General features: G+C 44.6%; 2 protein-coding genes across 2 annotated transcripts in view; one reads left to right on the forward strand and one right to left on the reverse strand.

Annotated features, from left to right (window-relative positions):
- Positions 1–1652: 1652 nt before the first annotated feature.
- The window catches only part of mrpl11 (mitochondrial ribosomal protein L11), a 37397-nt gene continuing 14642 nt past the window's right edge, over positions 1653–24407 (reverse strand). The window contains exons 3-6 of the mRNA XM_070913507.1: positions 7703–7798; positions 3909–4002; positions 3287–3446; positions 1653–1907 (exon numbers count right to left, since the gene is read on the reverse strand). Of these exons, the coding sequence (XP_070769608.1) occupies positions 1793–1907; positions 3287–3446; positions 3909–4002; positions 7703–7798 (465 nt within the window). The 3' untranslated portion in view covers positions 1653–1792. The remainder of the gene's footprint in view (positions 1908–3286; positions 3447–3908; positions 4003–7702; positions 7799–24407) is intronic.
- On the forward strand, positions 10809–18886 carry tmem265 (transmembrane protein 265). The gene is made up of 2 exons (XM_070913641.1): positions 10809–10818; positions 17820–18886. Exons 1-2 carry the CDS (start codon positions 10809–10811, stop codon positions 18884–18886), a joined length of 1077 nt encoding a protein of 358 aa, XP_070769742.1.

The raw sequence follows: 24407 nt of genomic DNA on the forward strand, positions 1-24407 counted from the left end.
CTGAGAAGCAACCCCACACATAAATGGTCTCAGGATGCTTTACTGTTGGCATGACACAGGACTGATGGTAGCGTTCACCTTTTCTTCTCCGGAAAAGCTTTTTTCCGGATGCCCCAAACAATCGGAAAGGGGATTCATCAGAGAAAATGACTTTACCCCAGTCCTCAGCAGTCCAATCCCTGTACCTTTTGCAGAATATCAGTCTGTCCCTGATGTTTTTCCTGGAGAGAAGTGGCTTCTTTGCTGCCCTTCTTGACACCAGGCCATCCTCCAAAAGTCTTCGCCTCACTGTGCGTGCAGATGCACTCACACCTGCCTGTTGCCATTCCTGAGCAAGCTCTGCACTGATGGTGCCCCGATCCCGCAGCTGAATCAACTTTAGGAGACGGTCCTGGCGCTTGCTGGACTTTCTTGGGCGCCCTGAAGCCTTCTTCACAACAATTGAACCTCTCTCCTTGAAGTTCTTGATGATCCGATAAATGGTTGATTTAGGTGCAATCTTACGAGCAGCAATATCCTTGCCTGTAAAGCCCTTTTTGTGCAAAGCAATGATGACTGCACGTGTTTCCTTGTAGGTAACCATGGTTAACAGAGGAAGAACAATGATTTCAAGCACCACCCTCCTTTTAAAGCTTCCAGTCTGTTATTCTAACTCAATCAGCATGACAGAGTGATCTCCAGCCTCGTCCTTGTCAACACTCTCACCCGTGTTAACGAGAGAATCACTGACGTGATGTCAGCTGGTCCTTTTGTGGCAGGGCTGAAATGCAGTGGAAATGTTTTTTGTGGGATTAAGTTCATTTTCATGGCAAAGAGGGACTTGCAATTAATTGCAATTCATCTGATCACTCTTCATAACATTCTGGAGTATATGCAAATTGCCATCATAAAAACTGAGGCAGCAGACTTTGTGAAAATTAATATTTGTGTCATTCTCAAAACTTTTGGCCACAGCTGTACAAGAAACTACGGTGGCCCTGAGGGTCAAAATACGACTGCTTTAGAGTCAACCACATCGCCCTTCTGATGTCACTTGTTGAAGAGTAGCCACCTCGTCTCCTCAGTCCGAATTATTTCAAGCGTGTTTTCAGGGTTTTGATGTTGTGATAAGTTGAAAGCATATCGACAATTACATCAAATGAATGTCCTTTGTTAAAATATTCCCTTATGATTTCAGTCTCCTCTTCCATCCTTTCAAACTCGTACAGGGACACCGCTGAGAAGCACACACTAGACACAGGAACACTGACCTGTCGCCAGGGAGTCCAATCACAAACCAGAAGTTTGTCCCACCTTTTCTGTAATCTGTCGTTGTGTTTTGACCCTCAGGGCCACCGTAAGAAACAATCTGCACAACCTGACAAAAAGCCAAATCGCTTCCAGAAGTGTTAATAATAGATAATAACATCAAAGAGGCCGCATGTACGAATCCTTCCAAGACAGAAAAAGTACAGATTCATTAGCTCGGCTCAGAGGAAATGAAACGCTTAGGGTCATGAATATTTTCAAACTTTGAGTGGATGTTTTTGTTGATCTAAACGTTTTCAAATCATTCTATAACACTGAATCCCAACAATGTGTTGTAAAGAAATATCATATTATCTGATGTGAATAAGGACACAGAGAAAGAAGAAGAAGAAATCACATAACAACTGACTGTTTATTAAGATCGGACACACATAACATTAACAGTGTTTTGGTATGAATGAGGTTCATGTATAGTCAATATATCAATATGTATAGAGTCAATAAAAACAGGAATGGGGGGGTCGGTACTGGATGTTGCAGGTCTTCATTTCTTTTTGCCTGCTGAGGCTTCAGCGGCAGAAGCTGCAGCTGCTGCTGCATCAGCTTTCAATTTCTCCTCCCTCTGCTCCAAGAAGATTTTGTACTCATCAGCTGAGAGACTGAAGAGGAGGAGGGAGAAGGAAGGAAACATGATATTCAGTTACCCCGAACTCTGACTTACTGTCACAGGAAATTCTAACCTACAGTAAAGAGTTCAAAGACAAAATGTTAAGGATGGCGTTCCTGCATCATTTTGAAGTTTGGTGATTTAAAATTTAATAAAACTGGACAAATGTTTCCAGTGCAGATGGTGATATTCAATAGCATAATTTTCTACTTGAAAGCAGAAAATCCTTCAGCTATCTGCAACATTAATGTTAAACATAGTTTTTTGGTGTCACTCCCCCAGAGTCAAAGAGCGTTCTCTCTTCTTTCTGGACTCACCACCGAGCAGCAGTGTTCAACAACCATCCAGGGAGAAATCCATTGTAAAAGAGACAGAGATACCAATTTCTCCACTGACAGAACTCTCAATAAATCATGATGCTCTGCAGCCGCAAGACATGTTAAGTTTTCAGTAAGGGAGAGAAAGGGATTCTGGGAAAAGTACAATATCATTAACTGTAGAAAGTAGAAATAGATGTGGCAGGTTCAGGAGGTGCGATTGTGCAAGAATACTGAACTAGAACAGTTCATGGCAAAAAAAAAAAGCTGCGCATGTGACAAATGATAAATATCTGAAAGTATGAAAGTAAACACAGGTGGATCTTAAGATGCAAAGCTCCTCTCGGGGATGTCACGTCAGTGAAATCTATTAAGTATTCTGATACAAAAGCAAGATGTATAATCCATTGTTTTCCTTGTTATCCACCGAATACATTTTTTTGTGTCCCGATTCCAAAGAACATACTGACTGTATACAGTAAATAATATGTACTGTGTCGTAGTATATTGTTTTTGCAGTTAATATATAAGAAAGTCAACATGTGCACACGTGTGCACGTCAATCAAACTGTGACTTGTCCACACGGTTCCTCGCAAGGAGGAAGGGTCTCGGGTCTGTGTGTCATATGTTGTACTCGAGTGGATCCGAGCGCTCCATAAAGACCCCTCTAAAGCACCCAGATGGAGATCAGGAGCATAAACAGTTAAAATGTGATGCTGACATCCCAACTTTTGACTGAGCCCTTTGACAAGTTTTTGCTGCGGGGCCATTTTTATTGAATTTCATCTGATTATATACTGAAGCTACTGTAGGTGTTCATGTTATTGTGGCCACTGTGGTCACTTTACTGGTATCTTATCTGACCTCTAGTGGCCACTAGGAGGCACAGCAGCATCTACAGAAGACACCAGGATCAGGTGTGAAGCTTGTGATACCGTTTGTCTTTGTTCATTTAAAGAACATTTAAAGAACATTTAAAGAACAGGACCAGCTTCTGATAGCAGGTTAGGTTTATGGTATTATAAGTGCGCCGAGCACAGAATCAGGACTTACTCGTTGACAACCTTGATGCCCAGCGACCGGGCCGAGCCGACGATGCATTTGACGACGGTCTCGAGGGACGAGTTCCTCATTTTGAAGCACTCATCCTGGACTTTAACCTGAGCAATCTCATACACTGCCCTCACCGACACCATCCCCGCTGTCTCGTGGCCTTCACACACAATAAAAGAAGAATAAAAAATTCATTAAAGCATTAAAAAATTTGGTACAAAAGTGTACAAAGTGGGGGTATATATCTCTGTGTGTGTGTGTGTGTGTGTGTGTGTGTGTGTGTGTGTGTGTGTGTGTGTGTGTGTGTGTGTGTGTGTGTGTGTGTGTGTGTGTTGGAGACGGATGGTGAAGGGGTGGTCTCAGGACTCAACAGCTGAAACGAGGCTGGAAGATAGCTTGGAGCATAAAAAGGTGAAAATCCATAATTCTCTTTTCTTCACACACCACCTTTGCCACTTCCTTCCTCTGCTGTAGTTCTCCCGCATGTCATGAATATAACATCAATCACTGCAAAGCTCAAAACCGAGCCCAGGGAGAGACCCGTGCCCGTTACAGGATGGGCTCAGCGGGTGAAAATTGGGAGTGAGAGCTGATACATCAGTGCAGCAGCAGCACATCTCACCTGTCTTGCCGGCCCCTTTTGCAATTCCCGCTGCTTGCTTGAGGAAGTAGGAAACAGTGGGCTGGCCGATCTTCAGGTCATAGGTTCTGTCAGGCTGAGGACACAGAAGAATTGATGAAAAGCTGTGATCAAAAGGTGTGAACATGAGATTTTCAAGAAAGAATAATCTCAGCCGGAAACAGGCTGCAGCCAGGATGTTAAATACTGAGGTCATGATTCCCTCAGGGCCCCTAAGAAATGTAGGCCAGAAGAAGTCTATCGCTAAGCCCCACCCCTCTTATTTACTGTTGCTACACCTACCAAACTACACGACTGCAGATTACCATCGAAATTCATAATAATTTTTGGAATAATGGGTCCTTGATTTCAGACAGTGGTAGACAACAGCATGCTCCATATTTCTGGCCGACAACGGGCTGAAATGACAACTGTATTGATTTTATTTATCATTTATTATTAAGCTAAAGTTCGCTGGCTCTATGAGTTTGAACTGATGTTTCCAGGTGACTTGTTGTGAATCTACAGTCTGGTAAAAGGTGTCTTATATAAATATTGGCTACACGATATCATGCTCAAAGACTTTATTATTATTTGTTATTTATTATATCTCCACGAAACGCATGCTAACGATGGCAGTTTACGATAGAGCAGACAAACACAACAATTTTCCACTTATATTTTTAATTTCAAAGCAGATTATGGCGCCTACTACAGCTCCATGCACAGCGCTTCACCGTGTGGAGAAATCCAAAGATCGACTGGCCTGCTGTGACCGGCTGCGGTTACTGAGCTATAATTGGACAATCAATTCGACAATTTTACCTTCAAAGAAGATGGTTTGAAGGCTGCTTTGAAGCAGGTGCCGAACTGCCAGGAATATAACTCTGGTGGAGACATACTAGATCAATCTATTGGTTTTTAATTTAAATGAATGGATCAATTTACTTTTTGCCCATAAACCCCCAAAGGTTAATGTAAAAAGCAGCAGAAATAACCTTGAAAACACACCATGTGTTACTTCTGTGTAATTGTAGGATGTAAACCAAACAGAAGTGATTAAACCCCATTACTCTGAATGAATGAACAATACTGAATGGTAGGTACGGCTCTGTATCTCAGTTTACGACTTGATAATAACTGAAATTAATAAAACATGCTTTAATCATGTTTTGACAACGCTCCATTTTGTCTACCCCCTGCATCTTCATCTGCTGCTGCACATCTGCTCTCCAGCCTCTCTCGCCCGCCCTTTCCATCCTCCCCTCAGGACCAGAACAAAAATAATCTCTTCAGCCTCACCGAGTTCTTCTGACCCTTTTCTTCTAATTCAGATTCATTCCCCGGCCCAAGACCTTTATTTATTAAAATCTGACATATAGATCCAATCAATAAATCATCTGAGGAAAGTTTACTTTGGATCATCTGTTAACTGTCACATAAAAAAACAAAACAAAAAAAAAAAAAGATAAAAAACAATAACAAACACGAAGCAATAAACTGTAGGCTGAGCTGAGGAGATACCACAGAGCAGGTGATTTGTCAAGAGAGTCGTGTTATCTAACAGTAGTGACCTTTCGACAGAGGGAACAGAATTTTTCTCTATCTATGGAAAAGCTGTCGGTAGCAAAGGTCCAGTGAGTCGCTGTTGTTTCCTCCTCCATTTTATAAGACGAAACACGAACATTTACTGCAGCGGGATCTTTCAGGCAGGCAAAGCGAAAACAAATACAAAGACAGAGAGAGAGACGAGGCGTGACAGTGGAGGATCAGTTACAGGAGCAGTGAAGAAAACTAACTTTTGAACTTAGAACAGAGATAGATGACAGGCGATTATCTTAGCTTAGCATAAAGAGAGGAGACAGAGGGAAACCGCTAGCCTGCTGTGTCCAAAGTAAAAAAACAAAAACTCATTAATTAACTGGCTTATTAACGTATCTTATTTGATTAATTCGTAAACAAACACAAATTGAGATCACTGTACATCATGACTGTTTGCCAAGAAAACGTTCCAGCACGTAATTCCCCGTTAAACACTGTCATTTTTAGCTACGCTAGCAGCGTTAATCTATGGATAGTCTCGCATAGCCAGACTTATCGCCAGTCTTTGGAGAAAGGTCTGGCTCAACCCATCTTCTTCTTAGGAGAAAAAAAAACGCTCTGGCTTGTTTGTATTTTTAAACCAATCACAATCGTTTTGGGCGGCGCTAAGCCCAAGATGCAGCAAAGATGCCCTTGCAAAATAGTGTCTGAGGGGAACTTGTTTTGATGAAACATTTGCATGTGAGGAGGCGAGCCCTGGCATTAAAACGATTAAATCCCTGCTGAAGAAAACGCCACATAAAATAGTAAATGACGTATGTGATACAACTTTTACTGTTAAATAAGACAAATATAACTTGATCACGGTGTCCTAGAGGTGAAGCCTACCTATCCAAATCTTTGTCAAAAACTGCCATTTTCAGTGTGCAGGCTGCTAGCTCGGAGGTTGTTTCACGTAGCGACGGGGAATTTGAAAACAGTAACACGAGGATAGCGGTGGGGGAGGAGAATGCCGACTGAAATAGTCACCCAATGGCAGACTTATCCCAACAGCCTACATCCGTTGAGTCAGACTACTTGGTCAGTCCACCACTTTGGTCCAGACTGAAATGAAATTTGGTACACATGTCCCCCTCAGGATGAAGTGTTATTTGGTTTATGATCAAACACCTGCAAAATTAATGGACTTCCTATCAGCCTCAGCTGTAGTGCTAATTAAAAACCAGCATGTTAGCATTGTCATTGTCAGCATGCTGACGTTAGCATTTACCTGAACGCGCAGCTGTGACTAAGTACAGCCTCACAGGCTGACGACTCTTAATCTTGTTCCATGTCTGTTTGTGTATGAATCAAACAAATGAGATACATAACGTTCATTAGTGAGGTGCTGATTTTGTTAACTTTGGACAGAGCCAGGCTCACTGTTTCCAGTCTTTATGTTCAGCTAATTGCCTCCTGGCTCTAGCTTCTTGTTTAACACACAGACATGAGACTGGTATCGATCTTCTCATCCAGCTCTCTGCAAGTGAGTGAATACGTTGATTTCCCAAAATGTCAAAGTGTTTCTCTGAAAGTAAGATGAAAGGCTCAGTGAAATGTGCTGACAACAACTGACAAGCCTGAGGGGAAAGTTGACTGCTGAGCTGAAAAATGTTCATGTCAGAGGCAGAAACATGTTGCATGCACACATTAAACATCACAGAGTACACACAGTAGTGTCAACAGAACAAGCACAACGCTAAAAACCACCAGCAGATGGCAATGATGGGCAGCAACAAGGCCCCTGATGTGACTGCAGAGCTGTTGCTGGATATTGCATGTCAAAATAAATTCATGCCTTTTAAAAGGATTAGGCTTCCCCTCCTTACATCACAAACTTCATTACAATACACATTTATTTAACTGAAGCAACTCCTGATTTGAAACACAAAGCGGTGGGAGGGGCGGGGGTGCGACAGGTCAAACAATATGTGGTTGTGTAAAATGAAAACTACAAGCTCATAACACCTCTTTTCTGAGTAATTCCCATTTCGTGCATGCACTTAATGCTTCTTGACTCCAAGTTCCTCTGGGTATTGCTTCATTAATGAATGCAAATGGAAAGGCTTACTTCGGTGGTAGAGTATGAATAATGGAAGTGCTCTGATAATGTTATGCAGCAAGTGGAATTAACCACAATCGTGGGAGGTAGGGGTGCTAAGTGTAAAGGGTCAGGGATGGGTTAGAGGGACCCACAACGGGCGTCACAGACACACCTTCACATGGATCTTGATTGGGAGCGGGATGCCCTCCTTCAGCTCCTTGGTTTTCTCATTGAAGTCCTTGCAGAACTGCCCGATGGGGATTCCTCTCTGGATGGAAAAAGAGGGAAATAAACATGGAAAGATGATGGAAGATTGCTTGAAAATGTATGAGAAGTCTGAGCTCGAAGACATTCACCTGAACGTCACTCGTGTCACACTGTGCTGCCAGAATACAGATGCCTGGGCGGCTGTCAGTCAATCAATCACAAAATGTCAAAGAGGTCTGACTATTTCTGCACACATGAATGGTTCAGGGAACAGCCGTGTGACGGTATATATGTGACGAGTGTGACCGTTTGTGTCCTGAGACGTTTTTACTCTTCATACTAGTTATTCTTGTTATATTCACACTGAGATGCATCTGGGAGTGTGTGCATGTGTGTGTGTGTGCAGCCCTGTGTTGTTCCAGACAGAGTGTGTGTGTGTGTGTGAATGTGTGTGTGTGTGAGTGTGTGTGTGTGTGTGTGTGTGTGTGTGTGTGTGTGTGTGTGTGTGTGTGTGTGTGTGTGTGTGTGTGTGTGTGTGTGTGTGTGTGTGTGTGTGTGTGTGTGTGTGTGTGTGTGTGTGTGTCACTCGAGCTATGACTGAACGCATGTTGGTGCCCAGAGCCAGAGAAACCCAGTGATGAATGAGCCTCCCATTTTCTAGCTCCTGCGAGGCCAACCAGAGCGAAAGCAAAATGGATGGGTGACATTAAGTCAACACCCGGCCAACGCTGCTCCTTTGCACCATTCCTCTTTGGAGCTGAATTCAGTGGCAAATACTAATAAAGAATCTAATTATTCCTGCTGAAATTTATACTGACCTTCCCCCGCCATCCTTCCCAAAGGCAACACACTGATTGAAATGTTCATTTCAGAAATGTGGAGAAGGGGAAAAAAGGGGTTTTATACAGTTTAATGGACTTGCAAGCTTCTATGGCTCCACAACAGAACAGAGCTTTCCGTTTCTAATAAAGGATCTGATGAAAAGTCAGTCATCCCAAGACATTCTCCAATGACAGGACGGGGAAGACATTTATTTGAACCTAACAGAGCATAAAGTTCTGTGAACATAATTTCCACTAAAGGCTTCAAAAGTACCTGATGAATGCTAATCAGTTGCTCCATCTACACAACCCCGTCACTTCATTAGTGTCTAAAACGCTACTCATTACTCACTGCCGTTTCTATGCTTCCGCAAACACAATAACAACAAAACTGATTGAAATTTCAACACATCACGAGTCGAGGCAGGTTATTGTTTCAGAGCTGATGGGTGCTATTTGAATTACAATATCCTATTAATGAAATGAAACACAGCTACGTCCCCGGAGCCCTCACAAGGCTCTACCTTCCCTCCCCCCTCCCCGTGCTTATTAATAGTAATCCCATGTCAACCTCACTACCTTCTACCGGTGCCCTTCCCTCCCTCCGCGTCCCATAAAACAACATAGCAAGGGTAAACAAGTGGGGAGGGAGCACTGAAAGAAAGTCTAATTAAATATGGATTAGTATAAAGGCTGTGATGTTGGGTATGAGTCAAAGCAAACCCTCTGGCTCTGCCTCACACATTCAGCTCCCGTTCCTTTCCTTCTGTTTAGCCCATGTCGGATAATGATCTCTCCCACCGACTCAGATGGCCTTTTCATGCCACACAATGCCATGAAAGGGCCTCCCTGACCAGCCAGAGATAATGCCTGATGCCTCTAAAATGTGCTTAAGCACGGACGACGAGACATTATGCAGAGAAGACGAGCGACTGTTCTAAAGATAGACTGAGGCAAAGACTTCACATGGCCTCCCTGACCAGACAGTCCTTTCGCTGCTAAAAAGGGGCTTCAACAAACATGAGGAAAAAAGGGCAAATAAGAGAAAGACTGGCGTGAGGACAAGAGGCACGAGCCACTTGGGGATAGCAGATAGTTTGCCCTTAACTGTGCACACCACACAATTAAGTATGCACCAGAGACAGGTAATCATATTTTAATTAAACTGTTCCACAAGAGTCCAGGCCAGATGACTGTGAGCAAGTTTTTGTTTGACCTCAGGCTATTTATTAGTTTAACTGCAGTAATTACCGCGATTGAACCATGTTGTTAATTGCAATCAGTCTTGAAAAAGGCAGAGGGCTGGTGTGCCATGAAAGCAAGTTTCAAGGTTGGCCACTCCAACTTCACATGACATTTATCAGAGAGAGAGAGAGAGAGAGAGAGAGAGAGAGAGGGAGAGAGGGAGAGAGGGAGAGAGGGAGAGAGGAGAGAGAGAGAGAGAGAGAGAGAGAGAGAGAGAGAGAGAGAGAGAGAGAGAGAGAGAGTGTAACTGTAACAGTAACATTCATGCCCTGGCCAAATCGCTAACCCCGCTCACTGAATCTGAGCATCTAATCATCCTCGAGTCCGAGCTGCTGGATAAATCCTCTCTCTTCCACCATGACTGATTAGAGCCGGGTGCTCTCCAGTATAAAATGGCTGCAGCCCATCACCCGAGGCGGGGCCTTCCACGCCGGCTTGCGGACGAGGACATTCAGCCGCGCATCTTCAAAGACTTCTGAGATCCTGGGCACCGGGATTAAGCGCTAATCTACGAAGATATTTCTTGCCGTCAAAATCCAGCAGCGACAGTGGTGAGTAATTGCTGTACGATCCATTCAAGATCAGCGCGGCAGAGTCTTATTGCTCATAATTATGGGAGCAATTAGGCATTTGCAATTAAAATCTGAGAAGCGTCCATATGATTTGACCCTTCCACCATATTCTCTGCAGTCTTTTTTTGACACTCCCTCCGTGTTAATGTGATTGGCCTTTCAGCTTCACTAACTCTTTTTAACAAGATGTAGCACTGGTGTGGCAGGAGAGAGTGTGTGTGTGTGTGTGTGTGTGTGTGTGTGTGTGTGTGTGGATGGATGGAGGCAAAGAGAGACAGGAGTGGGAAAGAGAGACAGCTGAGGTGTATTAAAGTTGTCAGAATGTGGCCAGTGATCGCGGTCAATATTTGAACAGTGAGGAGAGAGGATTTGTTTGACCGAGGTGAACGACGGGAGAGGAGACAAGTAAAAGCACAGGCCGCGGGAGGTCCTCATGAATATGGGTGAGTGTGTGTGTATGTTTATGTATGAATACTTCGTCCTCGTTTCAATCTGACAAGACTATCAGTTCAAGAGTGGATATGTGTGCATATTAAGCTGCCAGGGACTGCTGACGGTGAGCAAGTGTGCACTGTGTGTGGTCGCAGGTGTCTCTGCAAGTGAGAGAACAGGGGGAAAAATGAAGGAGAGAGGAAGAGAAAGGGAGTGGAGGAGGAGGAGGAGGAGGGGGGGGGTGTTGGGAGATGAGAAAGAGAGGTAGAGTAGGTCAAGAGAGGTACTGTGCTTATGGAAGCGTGGCAAACATGGAGATAAAGGACACAGACGCAGGATAAGGCCTTGGGGCAAGAGGCAGGATTAATTGCCCCTGGCACACAAGGCCACTCGATAAATTGCCCCTGGAGGTTGACACTGCGATACGGTGACGAAGGTGTTACAGTGGAGAGAGAGGCTGGTGGGAGGCGAGGTTAATTAAACTCTTCAGTGTGTAACACTCTCATTCATTACCTTCATTACCTTGTTCATTTAATCTGCTCCGCTGTTGGCATTTTATCACATTCAGCCCCATCGTGGCGTCATACAGCTGATTAGGTTTCATGTTGAACCCTCAGCTGCAGAGGAGGTAACTGAGAGCGAGAGGCTGAGCGGCAGGTCAGGCTGGGTCTAACAGACAGCAAAACAGCACAAAATAAATTGAGTTCACGCTGGACATGCATTTTACTTGATTTTCCACCCTGGAATCAGTGGATTAGTCTTAAAAGTGGAAAATGAAAACGATTTCCACCCCCCAGTCTCCAGTGAACTGTGCTGAGGCCAATATACCGCCCTGAATAAAAGGAGCTGAGGAGCGCTGCTCAAACGGGCACGAGTGCTGAACCTATGGAGCGAACCAAATTCAGGGACTCATCTTTATAACAACCAAAACAAGCCAAAACTTCTCAGCAGTGTTGTTGCTGTCTGGGTCTTTGCTTAAAATAGAGCACAGCCTTCACTTTTGGTACCTGGGACAAGGAAAAGAAGAAATTGCTGTTTGAGGGCATGGGGGAAAAGCAAGGAAGCAAGCAAGCGGGCGAAGGTGGAACAAAATGGATTGCATCACGACAAAACATCCCATTTTCAACTCCATTAGGTCCCCCACACAGTCTTGACAGTGTTGTGCTTTTTGCCACTTCACATGATTAATCACGTGTGGAGGATGTAGCAGAAACACAGGAGCCTGAACTGCAGGCAGCTGAGGCTCCACGCTGGAGATGACTGAAAAATCACAAGATACGCTGACAAGTGGAGGAGAGACACACAAAGGAAGAGAGTCGGGCTGGAATAAAGTCAGACTGCAACAACCCCAGTGGATAGCGATGTTTTCACAAAGCTTGTGTTGCGTTTGTGGAGAGATAATAGTGAATTTTCCACAGATCTTACATGTCAACGTCTGTTTGTAGGTCTTGAGGAGTACTACTGCATATGTGAAGAAAGCTGTATAAAGCCTTTTATGGCTCCAGAGAGAGCAGCGTGAAATCTGATAAACTGACTTAAGCGATGTCACTAGTGATGTCACTTGAGGCAGCGTCGGTTGGGGCTGATCTGGGGAGTGCGGAGTTAGAAAGAAATGAGCTTACCAGACATCTGGAGGCCACTCCTCATCTCTATTTGAGGATAGCTGCTACTAGCATACTACACCAAAATCTCAAACCAACTCTTGACGGTTGAGTGCAGTTGCATTGTGGGTAATGTAGGCACCATGTTTTGACCAGGAAAAATAATTTGTGGAATGAATAAAGACGATATTTCTGGCTCTGCTGCATCGTTGTTTTAGCTGTCCATCATCAGACAGATACAGTTGTAGGAGTGGAGGACTATTTTAATTCAGGCCTCACACTCTGAGAGCCAACAGGACGAAGGCGATGGGAGTGAGTCCTCCATGTTTGCCATGTTTGTGGAGGTCAGCCTCGAGACTGATGTGGAGAAGTGCTCACTGTTGACGCCTTTAGCATTCTCGGACAGTCTGTAACCCCATGTGTCCTTCCAAACTTCCCCAATCATGTCTGAAGCAGAAAGTGATGACTGCACAGTACTGTGGACAGCCTGCCCGCCTGGCTGCCCCTCGCCCTCCTCTGCGATTCTCACTGTTCGCCCTGTCCTTTTTCCTGCCCCCCCCTCTCCCTCTCCCTCTCCTCTCTGAAAGTGAGCCAGTGTGCAGAATGACCTTCAACCACACCCACAGGGAACAAAAAAAGAAAGAAAGCAGGGGAATAGAAGCAGGATGGAGGAGGGAATGGGATAAACACGAGGATAGGGGTGACGGGAAGGCAGCGGAAAGAAGAAGAAGGGTGAAGAAGAATCAAAAAAAAAAAAAAAAGAAAAAGAAAACCCACGCTGAAGTGAGAAAAATGGAAAATCTCTCGTCTCTTGGAAGCCAGCAGAGCGCAGAGCTGAATCTGACAAGAAAGATGACTCCCCGTCCCCTTTCTCACCAGTCTGATTAAACCTCTCACTCTAAAATGAGCCCGGATAACTGAGAGCCACAGAAACCAGGGAGTTGAGGACTTGAGCCTTTGCTAAAAGGTGCAGACTGGAATGTCTACAGATACACTTGAAGGAGCAGGACCTTGAACACAAGGTGACGCTGGGAAAGTCCTTTAAAAAAAAAAAAAAAAAATCACATCTGTGGCTGACAAAGGAACCAAAATTAAATTCATGACACAAGGAAAGCAGCTTTCTGCTTCTAAAACAGTTTCATTTTCGAACAGATGTGTCTCAGAAAATCCCAATCCTTCTGTTTAAGTATGCAGTAAGCCGGCTGTAATGAGTTAATCTACGACGGGGGGATGATTTCCTTGTGTGGCTAAGACAGTAAGTAGACAGAAGGAGGACTAATTAAAGTTGTAACATCTGCCTTCTGAGCTCAAAATGTGTCTACAGGCTACAAGCATCTTTCGCTCCACTTCCCCCGCTCTTATTTCAAGCGAGGAAGGGTAAATAAGGTCTCAGCCTGCTCCCAAACAATGCAACTAATCTTCTGCAAGTGGCATCATCATCACCATTACCATAACCAATGGTAGGGTGCTCTCAAATATTCATATCATCTTCCAGCTAAAAAAACCCCAACAACTTCCACCGCTGATGGTGGAGGAGAAACTGAGGAGGGTGGGAGGTCTGGACTGGAGCACGTAACATGCTTACAAATGAACACCACCAACCAAACTCGGACAGCGTGAGTGAGTTTCTCCTCGTCCTCCTCTCGCTGTTGCACCGCTCTCCCTCTCTCCCTCTCTCTCTCCCTCTCTCCCTCTCCCTCTCCCTCTCTCCCTCTCTCTCTCCCTCTCTCCCTCTCCCTCTCCCTCTCCATCTCTCTCCCTCTCTCTCTCCCTCTCTCCCTCTCCCTCTCCATCTCTCTCCCTCTCTCTCTCCCTCTCTCGTGAGCCATCTTCTCGGTTGGATCGGTATGCGGTCTCCACTTTAACGACTCCGCGTCGCCGCTGTTGCTGCTTGCTGCTCCACTTCTGACCGACTTCCCCCCCTCCACCCCCGGCCGCTCCGCTCCGCACAGCCGGAGCCCGACCGAGCAGCAGCGGCAGCTCCTGCACGGCTCTCTGCCCCCGCTGCTGTGTCAAAAGATAAACCGACAACAGCAGAAGCCCGACACTGCGGGGAGGTGACAGATCCAGATCCAGATCGAGCCTCTGCAATAACCGAAGGAGCCGTCGGAGATATCGGCCACGCGCCAGATCTGCACGGAGGGGGAAATCTTAATAAGTATGAGCCGTTTTCTTTTTGTTCCTGCAAACTCGGGTCTGCTTGGTGTGGCAGTGGCGATGACTTACCCCTCTTCCAGCCTCGAGATGAGCCTTCTCCCGGAGCCTGACTGTGATCAAACACCCAGACTGTGAGAAGAAGACTTTATCACCGAGTCCGGCTCATCAACGACAATAAAAGAGACTTTATTGGTCACCGACAGCGCTTCTACTTGGGAGGGAAAAGAAACCCCACATTACTTGCTGTATATCAAGCCAGGAGGATCGAGTCCAAGTGCAAGACGAATGGTTCGGGTAACTAAAGCTTCACTTTACTGCCAGCCGTGCACGGATAAACCCACAATACCTGCTGTTAATAGGGCAGTTATGAAACAGGTGTTGCAGAGAAGCGGTTAAATAGAGATTGTTAAATTGCCCCAGAGGATGCAAGACGTCGCACAACAGCAGTGCATGCTGGGGCAGCTAATGATAACCACATTTTCCTGGAAAAAAGAGCAAAACCTGATAACTCTGTAAAAAATTGCAAAACAACAAGCCCCTGAGGCAACACTGGGGCTGCCACCTGACAAATCAACAGATGTCTGAGTCGTGTGGCTGCACGTCAGGAGAGGGGATTTATTCAGCAATGTATTATCAGGGATTGCACACTGCCTGGCTCTCTATTAATTAATTAGTTTGCACATGAGGGCATTGATGTTGTCCTGATGCCCTTGGTGCTCCAGGGCCACCTGTGTTCACCTGAGACGGATTCTTGCCTTTGATGTGATTTGGAGCTTTATGAGGCGCGTTTATGGAGATAAACTGTGCGTGTAGATTAATTTATCTTTGCTCTGCGTGGATTTCTGTCCACCTGGAAATCATCCAGTATTAATAGAAAACAAATGCAAGTGGCAACCGCTCTGCCTCCACCCCTTTGCTTTATCTCTGTGTGTGCATTAGTGTGTATTGCAAAGAATTTGAGAGCTTTTTTGGATGATTACTTAGACACAAGTGGAGGGAGAGCCATGTGCACTGTAGTGTCACGCATTCTAAGCTTCACGACAAGAAGTGGACCAAAATGGATTTTCAGTACAAAAACAGAACAGGCGCTTGAGGCTGGAAAAAAAACAGAAAGAAAGAAATCTTTCACTTGCACACTATTACATGGCATTACTCATGCGTACGGTGATAAAGGTTACCTCACCTTGTCAACAGCAGTGTCACTTCCAAGACAGGAAAATGATGAATTTGGTCATTATTGATGAGCCGAGTGGACACACGGGCTGTCATCCCGGCCCCTCACTCAGGACAGAATAAATTACACAGCGCTGACAGCGAGTCAAAACATAAACACAGGCTGACAGGGAGATTTCCAGGGTGAAATTTAAGGAGCAGGTGGAATATCTTAAAAGGAGGCACAACCTCGAGAGAAAAAGCCAGCTGCAACAGTGGCTGCAAACTTCTCCACCCCCCCCCCCCCCCCCAAACATCTCTCCCTGCAGACAGGGTTTGTTCCCCGAGAAATAAAAACCAAATTTGAATTCCAATATCCTCTCAATCTGCGGCTTGGTGAAATTCATTCAATTTGGGGGGAATGATAATCAAGTTGCAGTGTGCAGTGAGACAAAAGGCTTCACAGACAATCAGATATTACAAACGCTGGCATGATCCACGCCTGTCCGCCCACCGTGCCTCCGAGCGGATTAATCAGTCGAGATCGTTCCTTTCCTCATCTCTTTGATTCATCGGTTTCAGAACAAACTCTAATGCCTGTGATATTTCAATACCCCCGGTGATGAATAATACACTCGGATTCATCCAGGCCAAGCTGGCTTGTGAAATGCATGTCTTCATATAAAGTGGGTGGAAGTCACTTTCTATCTGCATGAGTCTCTTCCTCTTCATCACTTTCACCTCTTCTCCCCCTGAGCTTATTTATGAACTATTACCATCATGCAGTAACACTTTATTAGGCATGTAGACAGCCAAGAGGCCTATTAATCTTTCACTTGCAGTCATATGCTCATTCTCCTTCTCCACACACACATACACAATCTCAAATCCCGTTTTTTTTTTTTTTTTTTTTTAATACCCAGTGGTGTTCCTCAGCCCTCTTCAATGATTCAAACGGCACCGAGGAGATGGCAGATCTCCTGTTAGTCTTACAGTGAGGGAGGTGATGCGTCTTCCATCGGCAAGATATCAATACACACTTTCCACTGGCAGACTTTTCTCAGAGGCCGCAATCATGCTGACAATCTCTCGCTCGATCACGCTCAACTGTTGCCATTACGACACATCTGAGCCGGTAATGATTTTGTATTATAATGTCATCGATCCAGTTGAGGGGTTGACACCCCCACGAGTGGTGCTGAGCAGATAACAGACAGTCCACTGGTCTGTGGTGTGCTTTACAGCTAAATACGATAAAGAGACGTCGGTTCGATTACACTGTAAAGTCAATGATCATTTCTCACGCTATGTCAATATTGAGGTTTGTACCGTCTGTGGCGGAGATATGAGCTGCAACAACAACAAAAAACCCTCCTCATATTCAGCCAGATTAACATTGCCTGCATGCACCCGCCCCGAACGTACACAGTGCGTACACAAAGACATGAGTCAAATGCATCCCTAAACAAATAGCAAGTTATCAATATTCATCTGAAATGAGAAGGGAATTTGCAATGATTAAAGACTGCAGCACAGTGTGAGAATAAACACGGCAGACTATAGAGGCAGAGAAAAGGCTTTGACAGGGCACCTAGCTGCACCTCAATGCAATTAATTAATAATGAATAAGATGAGTACAAAAAAGAACAGGAGCAACAACAATAAGCAGAGAAAAGTAACAGCAAAGGACTGGGTAAAATCTTAGAATAAAAAAGAAGCAATGTTAGGACCTTTATGGAAAATGAAGACTATTTAATTCAAAGAGCCGCAGAGTAAAAAAAACCCCAAAAAAACACAATTTAACAGGCTTCTCAGCTTGAGCAGCCAGGGTAGATGTAGCTCTGGCCAAAGATGAAGGACGCTCACTGCTTACTAGGCAGCCAATGTCTTTAACCATAGCAACAAGCATCCAACTATTTTACATTTAGTTTGATTTAGTGCTGAAAAAAACAGGCATGTTTTCTTATCCTGCAAATTTGTTAGTTTTTGTGGGGACAGATGGCACGGCGTAATGCGATGTGAGCCGAGTCTCAATTCTGTTGATGTAACAGATTTATGTGTGTGTGTGTGTGTGTGTGTGTGTGTGTGTGTGTCTCTTTCAGGCATGGTGCCCACGCCCCAGGTGTGCGTATCAACCCTGGTCACGGTGAGCACGATGGCAGTGGTGGACCTCTACCTGCTAGAGCAGAGCATGCTGGGGGCTCGTGGTCTTCCAGGACCCAGCGTGTGGCAGTGTGCAGCAGTGTTGCTAGGTGACGTGGGCTTCTTGCTCGCGCTGCGCTTCGTGTCGGCCGGTGTGGTGTCAGAAGCGCGGTCGCCGCGTCGTGGTTTTGCCAACGCTCTCTGGTTCCTGTTCCTCTCCCTGCTCCAGCTCAAGCTCTTCTTCGTCTGCCATAACTACAGGCAGGAGCGCCGGCCGCCTGACCCACTGGCAAGGAAGACCCTGACGCTGCTGCTGTCCATCTGTCTGCCGTCCCTGTTTCTCATTCTCACAGGAGCTGACCACATGACTCCACAGCGCAGGAAGCAGGAGGTGCGGGGCCGGCTCCTGTGGGTGGTGGTGGACCTGCTGGATGTGCTGGATCTGCAGGCGGGGCTGTGGGAAGCCCAAGGAGGGGCTGCAACGGGGACTGGAGGAGTCATTGAGCAGAGGCTGCCCATCTGGGCAGAGGGTCTGGTCTTCTTTTACTGCTACGCCCTCCTGCTGCTGCTGCCGTGTGTGGCCCTCACAGAGCTGGGGGCCACCGGCCTGCCAGGACAGAGGGGGCCCCGTAAGGAGGCTTTGTACCCTTGGCTCAGCTTGGTCACTATCAATATCTTCACCCTGGCTCTGAGGGGCACAGGCATGCTGTGGTATAGGGACCCTCGTGTGTCCACGGTGTTCCTGGGGAAGAACCTGCTGGCTCTGGCTGTGAAGCTGAGCTCAGCCTGGGAGAGACACAAGCAGGAGCGCAGTGCTGCAGGACCTGGGACTGTGGCTGGAGCAGAACCAGGAGACTCGACCCTGCCAAGCCAGAGCTCAGGACAGGGAGAGGGCCAGGCCCAGGGGAAAGCTCCTCCCTCTCATTATCACACACTGTCTCGCTCCCAAAGCCACACTCTCTCCCACGTCAGCCTGGAGCCCACAGAGACACCCTTAGGACCCTCTTTCATCTCCCATGAACTCTAGAGAGTGACGCATGCCCAAAAGCATGTACGCACGCCCAAAACTTGGACCAGCCAAGCCAGTATCACACCCAAACAGATAACTTCCAGTACAACAGTGATGGATTTACTGCAGAGCTGTGGAAATGCATTTGGCAAGCTTGGCTTTTTGCACATTTTGTTGTGCTAAGAATAACTCAAAATGCATTTATGGGAGTGTATTTTTAAATTGAACACTGTGAACACATCTATAAGACTGTAAGACTATTACAGAAATGTATGTTGAAGTCTAGTCGTGTTCATTCCCTTCTTTAATCTGGGCACGACTGCCACCGATTTGTTGAATTCATTGCATTCAGGCACCTTGAGGTTGTAGTTTGAGATTTTCTTCATAACTGTTTTAATTCTGATTTCTTGCTACTCCATGTACAGTATCTGTTTGCAGTCGTCTGTGGTTTACTTATTTGTTAAAGTTCAGCTCATGTTTGAGGGAAAAAATTGATCAACACTCTTCTGCCATTAGATGCCAAAATACCGACTGACCTTCAGTGTACATTTTCTCTGTCACTTTACAGGAAACTTTCACAGAGAAAAGTTTAGTACAGAGGAGTGATGATTTATTTTTTCCCTTCAGTACCACAGAGACAAGATTTAAAAGCCATCCACCAGTAAAACACACACTCTACACAGTGCTCCAGTACTTCAATGTAGAATCTAACCCAGTGGATTCAAACCTTTTTGGCTTGTGAGACTTTAAATCAAAGTCTACTCACGACCCAGAGTGATGTTCCCTTCTTAGATATTTCTTATTTGAATAGGTTTCAGAGGCCTGAAGTGGTAAAGCTATCCAGTTTTTCAAAGTAAAAAAAAAAGCAAAGGTTAGAGAAGAGTCAGAAAAAATAAACATAATATGTGCAGCAGATGTTTTCTCCTCATATCCTATCTTTCTTCATGTCACGACCTCCAGATCTTGGAGACACAAGTGTCGTGGTGCCAGACTTTCATTCAAACCAAAGGGAACACTTATTAATTGTCTGGCAGGAAATATTAATCAGTGAAATAACTCGCTGGTGTGTTTGGTTGGAGTGAAAACTTGCAGACTCATGGGGCTCGTGGGCACCCATCCCTGCCAAACTGTGTTTTTTTTGGTCTTTTATTTGATTTAAAAGCAGAATTTTAAATCAGCTAGAGATGATTTTTAGAGATGCACACTGTACCTTCACATATATTTCAGGAGCACTTTTGATGTTAATGTTAAAACCACACAGCAGCGATTTTAACGACAAAATGTGCATAACTCAAGATGCCAACTATTTATGAAAGACACTTCTCCATAAATAAAATCTTTCAATGGTAGGGCTTAAAGATGGGCACGAAGCATTTTACATCATCTTAATCCTATTGCAACACAAACTACAGTACAGGTCTATTTTAGTACATTGTTTACAAAGACAGAATACCAATGTAAGTAATCCCTTTACAGTTTCAGAACACATTCAAAATTCATGTTTTGCTGTCGTCTGTACTTGTCTCAAAGTCTCTTAGTCATTTTCAAAAGGAAGAAGAGGAGAGAAAAAAATACTGTCTAGCAGCCTGTCCAACCCTCAAATCCCCTTTTTTCACTTTAGATGAAAAAGTTAACTTTTTAATTCCGTTTGAATTATGGATGGAGCCTTTCATCCACTAATTTCTTAAAATGTGGGTGTTGTTGTGTTTGGGCATCGTGGGATTATGGGGCAGAGCAGCTGGTGTAGAGGATGTACAGTACAGTCAAGTGCCTTGTTTCCTCACGGAGCTACGAGCCTCTGAGTCGTGCACATTATGTGTACCATGTGGAACTTGGACATATCACCATGTGTATACTGTGAAGCTATTCCACAGCTGTTGTCAGCTACACCTCCAGGACGGAGTGCAAACTAATAAAGTGTTTCATACTCCCCTAGTGTTGACAGTTCATTGGCTATTATTTAGGAGCATTATTGGCAGACTGTCACCCACATACATAAAAAAAAAAAAAAAAAAAAGAGGAGTCAGTCCAAATTACTCAAGGCCAAGAGGCCTAAGGGATAAATAACTGCCTCATACTTTAAAAACCTCCACTATAATGAAGTCAATCAGCTCCCGTTTTGCAGTCACAGAAAAATTGCATGTTTTTATGTTTTTCTCGTACTGGAGCTGGTGAAGTGAATGAAAGCCCCCTCCTCCTCCACATATTAAAGCTAGAAAAGCGTGCTCTTTGCTGCATGGAGCGGCACCCTGACAAAAGGCCGTCATTTATCACAATTATGCCAGCGGCCCCATCAGCTCGGATCCTCTCGCAGTAATCCTTGAGTGTGCTGTCGTGTTGTCTGCCTTTAATGCTGAAAGAGAGAGACGTCTCGATGTGATGGGGTGAGCATGTTGAGAGTTGTAGTAAGTGTGCGAGATGCTTTTTTTTTTTTCCCCCAGAGTGAACTGGCTCTTTTTGCTCACAGCGGCTGTGAATGCACCCATCGGCCTCTCCTCTGAGCCTTAATGGTCCTATTAATTGAAATTGGGACTATTTGTCAAAATGCAAGCGCTTATTCTCACTGCTTTGTGCTTGATTTACAGGTTATATTTACATGATGTATTAAGACTAATGTACACACTCAGCCACAAAAGGGAATTCATTTTAAGTTTCAGTGGGGAATTTCTCTCCAGTTCAGAGAGACTTTTAAGGAAAAACCACAGAGGGATAACCAGTGTAGTAGACAGCATCCAACTCTCGCCTACCCCGTTTCTTTCATCTCCTCCTCCCCGCTCACTCTACATTTCAAACACATGCATTCAGGATGCACTCCCTGTTGGACAACTTCTCATATTTCTATTATACTAAAAGCAGCGACTGCATAGGCTGCAGCCTCGGCAAATGACTACCCCCTAGAATTTGTTACACCTGTTAAGCTCTAGATACAATGCTCAGCATTTTCCCTCAGCTCTCACCGACTCTCAGAACCTGCTCCTGAAGAAAAGTGCATGAGCCACTCTCCTATTTTCTTTGCTTCTCTCTCCGGTGCTCTCTATTCTTCCCCTTCATTCGCCTGTGCTAATTTCATTCCAGCCTGTAATTATTCTCCTGTACCAAAGCAGTCAGTTTCCCTTTTTTGTCTCCCGTTCCTTCTTTTATTTCTCTCGTTTGTTTAAATTTGCCCCGCAGCCGACAGGCAGCCTACCTCTCTGCACTTCTCCTGTCAAGGGTGGTTAGTCAGAGATGAGGAAAAAAACCGAGGAGGAGAGGCTGGCTAAGATTAAAGGGCCGGGGCCACAGCCTAAAGCGGAGCGGCTGCCGACTGCCATTTATTTACCGTTTGCTACACACAGTGTGAGCTTGATGGAGCAGGGGTGCAGAGAGAGACAAACGCACACAACACGGCGCCCCGACAACAATGACATCCCAAACCGTCCGAAAGGAGGCACCTTTAGACAAACATATGGCTTTGTTTTGCTCGGTTGAGCACTTGGTTACAACCCATCTCACCTCATTACCCCTGACGCGGCGACAGCTACAGTATGCCTATGAGCTCACACCCCCCTCATCTGGCAGAAGGAGGCACATTTAACAGACAGATGTCTAAATCATTCATCATAGCACACACCATCAGCAGCACAGCTTTTGGAGAGAACTTCAAAGTATATTCTATGAGAAAGAAATGATGCAAAGGACTGTGAGACTCTTATGATATGCAATGCAATAGTGGAGACAAACGCATACTAATACTGGTCTCAGATGTTGGGGTGACATCAGGCTAAAACAGGAGATGAACACTGGTCAATTTACCTGATGCTCAAATTAAATGAAATAAAAAGAACCAGGGTTGAAACATTTAGTCGATTAATCAGTTAGTTGGTCGACAAAAAATGTAAACTAATTTCATTATGGCTTATGCTAAAAAGCCAAATAGTGTAAGGAAAGAGGGTGAGATTGTAAAACCCAGAGGCAAATTTGTGATGTTGGACTTGACTGTCTGGTTCTCAAACGTGTGGATTTGCTGCTTTTCTCGATTTTACATCATTGTAAATTAGAGGTGTTCAATAGATCTAACAACGAACCTTTAAACTGAACTGACTGTACTGTATCAACAATGTCACTGACCGAATCAGTAGCTTTCAGCTGTGGAGCTCCACTTACCAGTGACTGAGAGCACCGCTGTGATTCACAGTACATTACTTCCTTATTGAATGTCTACAAAAAGAGGGCGAAAGCCACAGAAACAATGACAACCTGATAACTCTGTTGTTAATAACGGGCTGCTGAGCTATTAACCTTGGGTACTGTGTTTGTGTGGGCTAGTTTTGTACTCAACATGACAGCTTGAAGTAGAGACATGTAGAGGAGCAGAAGTATAAAGTAGCACAAAATGGAATTACTCAAGTAAAGTACAAGTACCTCAAAACTATACTTAAGTACAGTACTTGAGTAGATGTACTTGGCTACTTTCCACCACTGAAATTAAATGTTTTTAATCAGATTGTTGGTATGACAGAAAATGCAATTTGAATATGTCACCTTGGGCTATTTTCTGACATTTTATAGTCTAAACGATTAAGTGATGAATCAAAGAAATAATCAATTAGTTATATATTGCACCTACATCGCTCCTACGCTGAGTTTATGAAATCAAAAACAAGAGTAGTAAAAAAAAAAACCTAAATAGAAGAAAATAGTTTCAAATAACAGAAACGTAAAAGTGTGGTATGGGAAATATCTCATCACATATAAAATTATTTCAATAGAGTCTTGCATCCATAATTTAACATGCTTCTGGCTGAAACAGAATATCTGGAGAGGACACCATGAGGAACAAGTGTTCAAGGGTGAAAAGGACAATACAAACAAAGACAGGCAGTAAAGAACACACTGCGTACTTGTTGAAGTTGGTAAAGAAACAACTCGTCTTATTTCGCGCGTTATCTTGAGCTGTCACACATTTCAGATTCTTCAAAATGATCAAATTCCAACCATAGCAGCTTTGGGAAAAGACACAGTGTTTTTTGGGGGGATAACACCCAAAAATACCTCACACGCCCACTGATGCTGACATACAGCATCAGCACTCATGTCACTGTGACAGGTTTTATATGATACGAGAGACACGGAGGATTTTATGATCACTGTTGTGTTGTTTGCCTATTGGAAGCTGTCATTAAATATGTGCCCTCAGTCTGTCAAGTAATGCAATTCTGCTATAAAAAACACGTTTTTGCATACAACGTTATGAGTGTACAGTGTTTTCTGTTACGCAAAATCAAGCTATGGTTAAGTTTTGGAGGCAGAACATGTTACAAATGTGCCAAACAGAAAAAAACTCAATGACCTTGAGAGTTAAGGGACAGAGCGACTTTCTGAATGATCGTCTTTGGATCAGAGAGAACTCGGAGGTCTCCAGTGTAGCTGAGGAGGAGGAAGAGATTTAGCTGAGCCTTAAATATGATCAGTAAAAATCTCTTAAAATCAATTATACATCTAACTGGTAAACAGAGCAGAGATGGTAAAATTGGGTTATTACGGTCTCTTCACTTGGCAG

Source organism: Enoplosus armatus, chromosome 10 (assembly GCF_043641665.1).
Source record: "Enoplosus armatus isolate fEnoArm2 chromosome 10, fEnoArm2.hap1, whole genome shotgun sequence".
Classification (NCBI taxonomy): Eukaryota; Metazoa; Chordata; class Actinopteri; order Centrarchiformes; family Enoplosidae; genus Enoplosus; species Enoplosus armatus.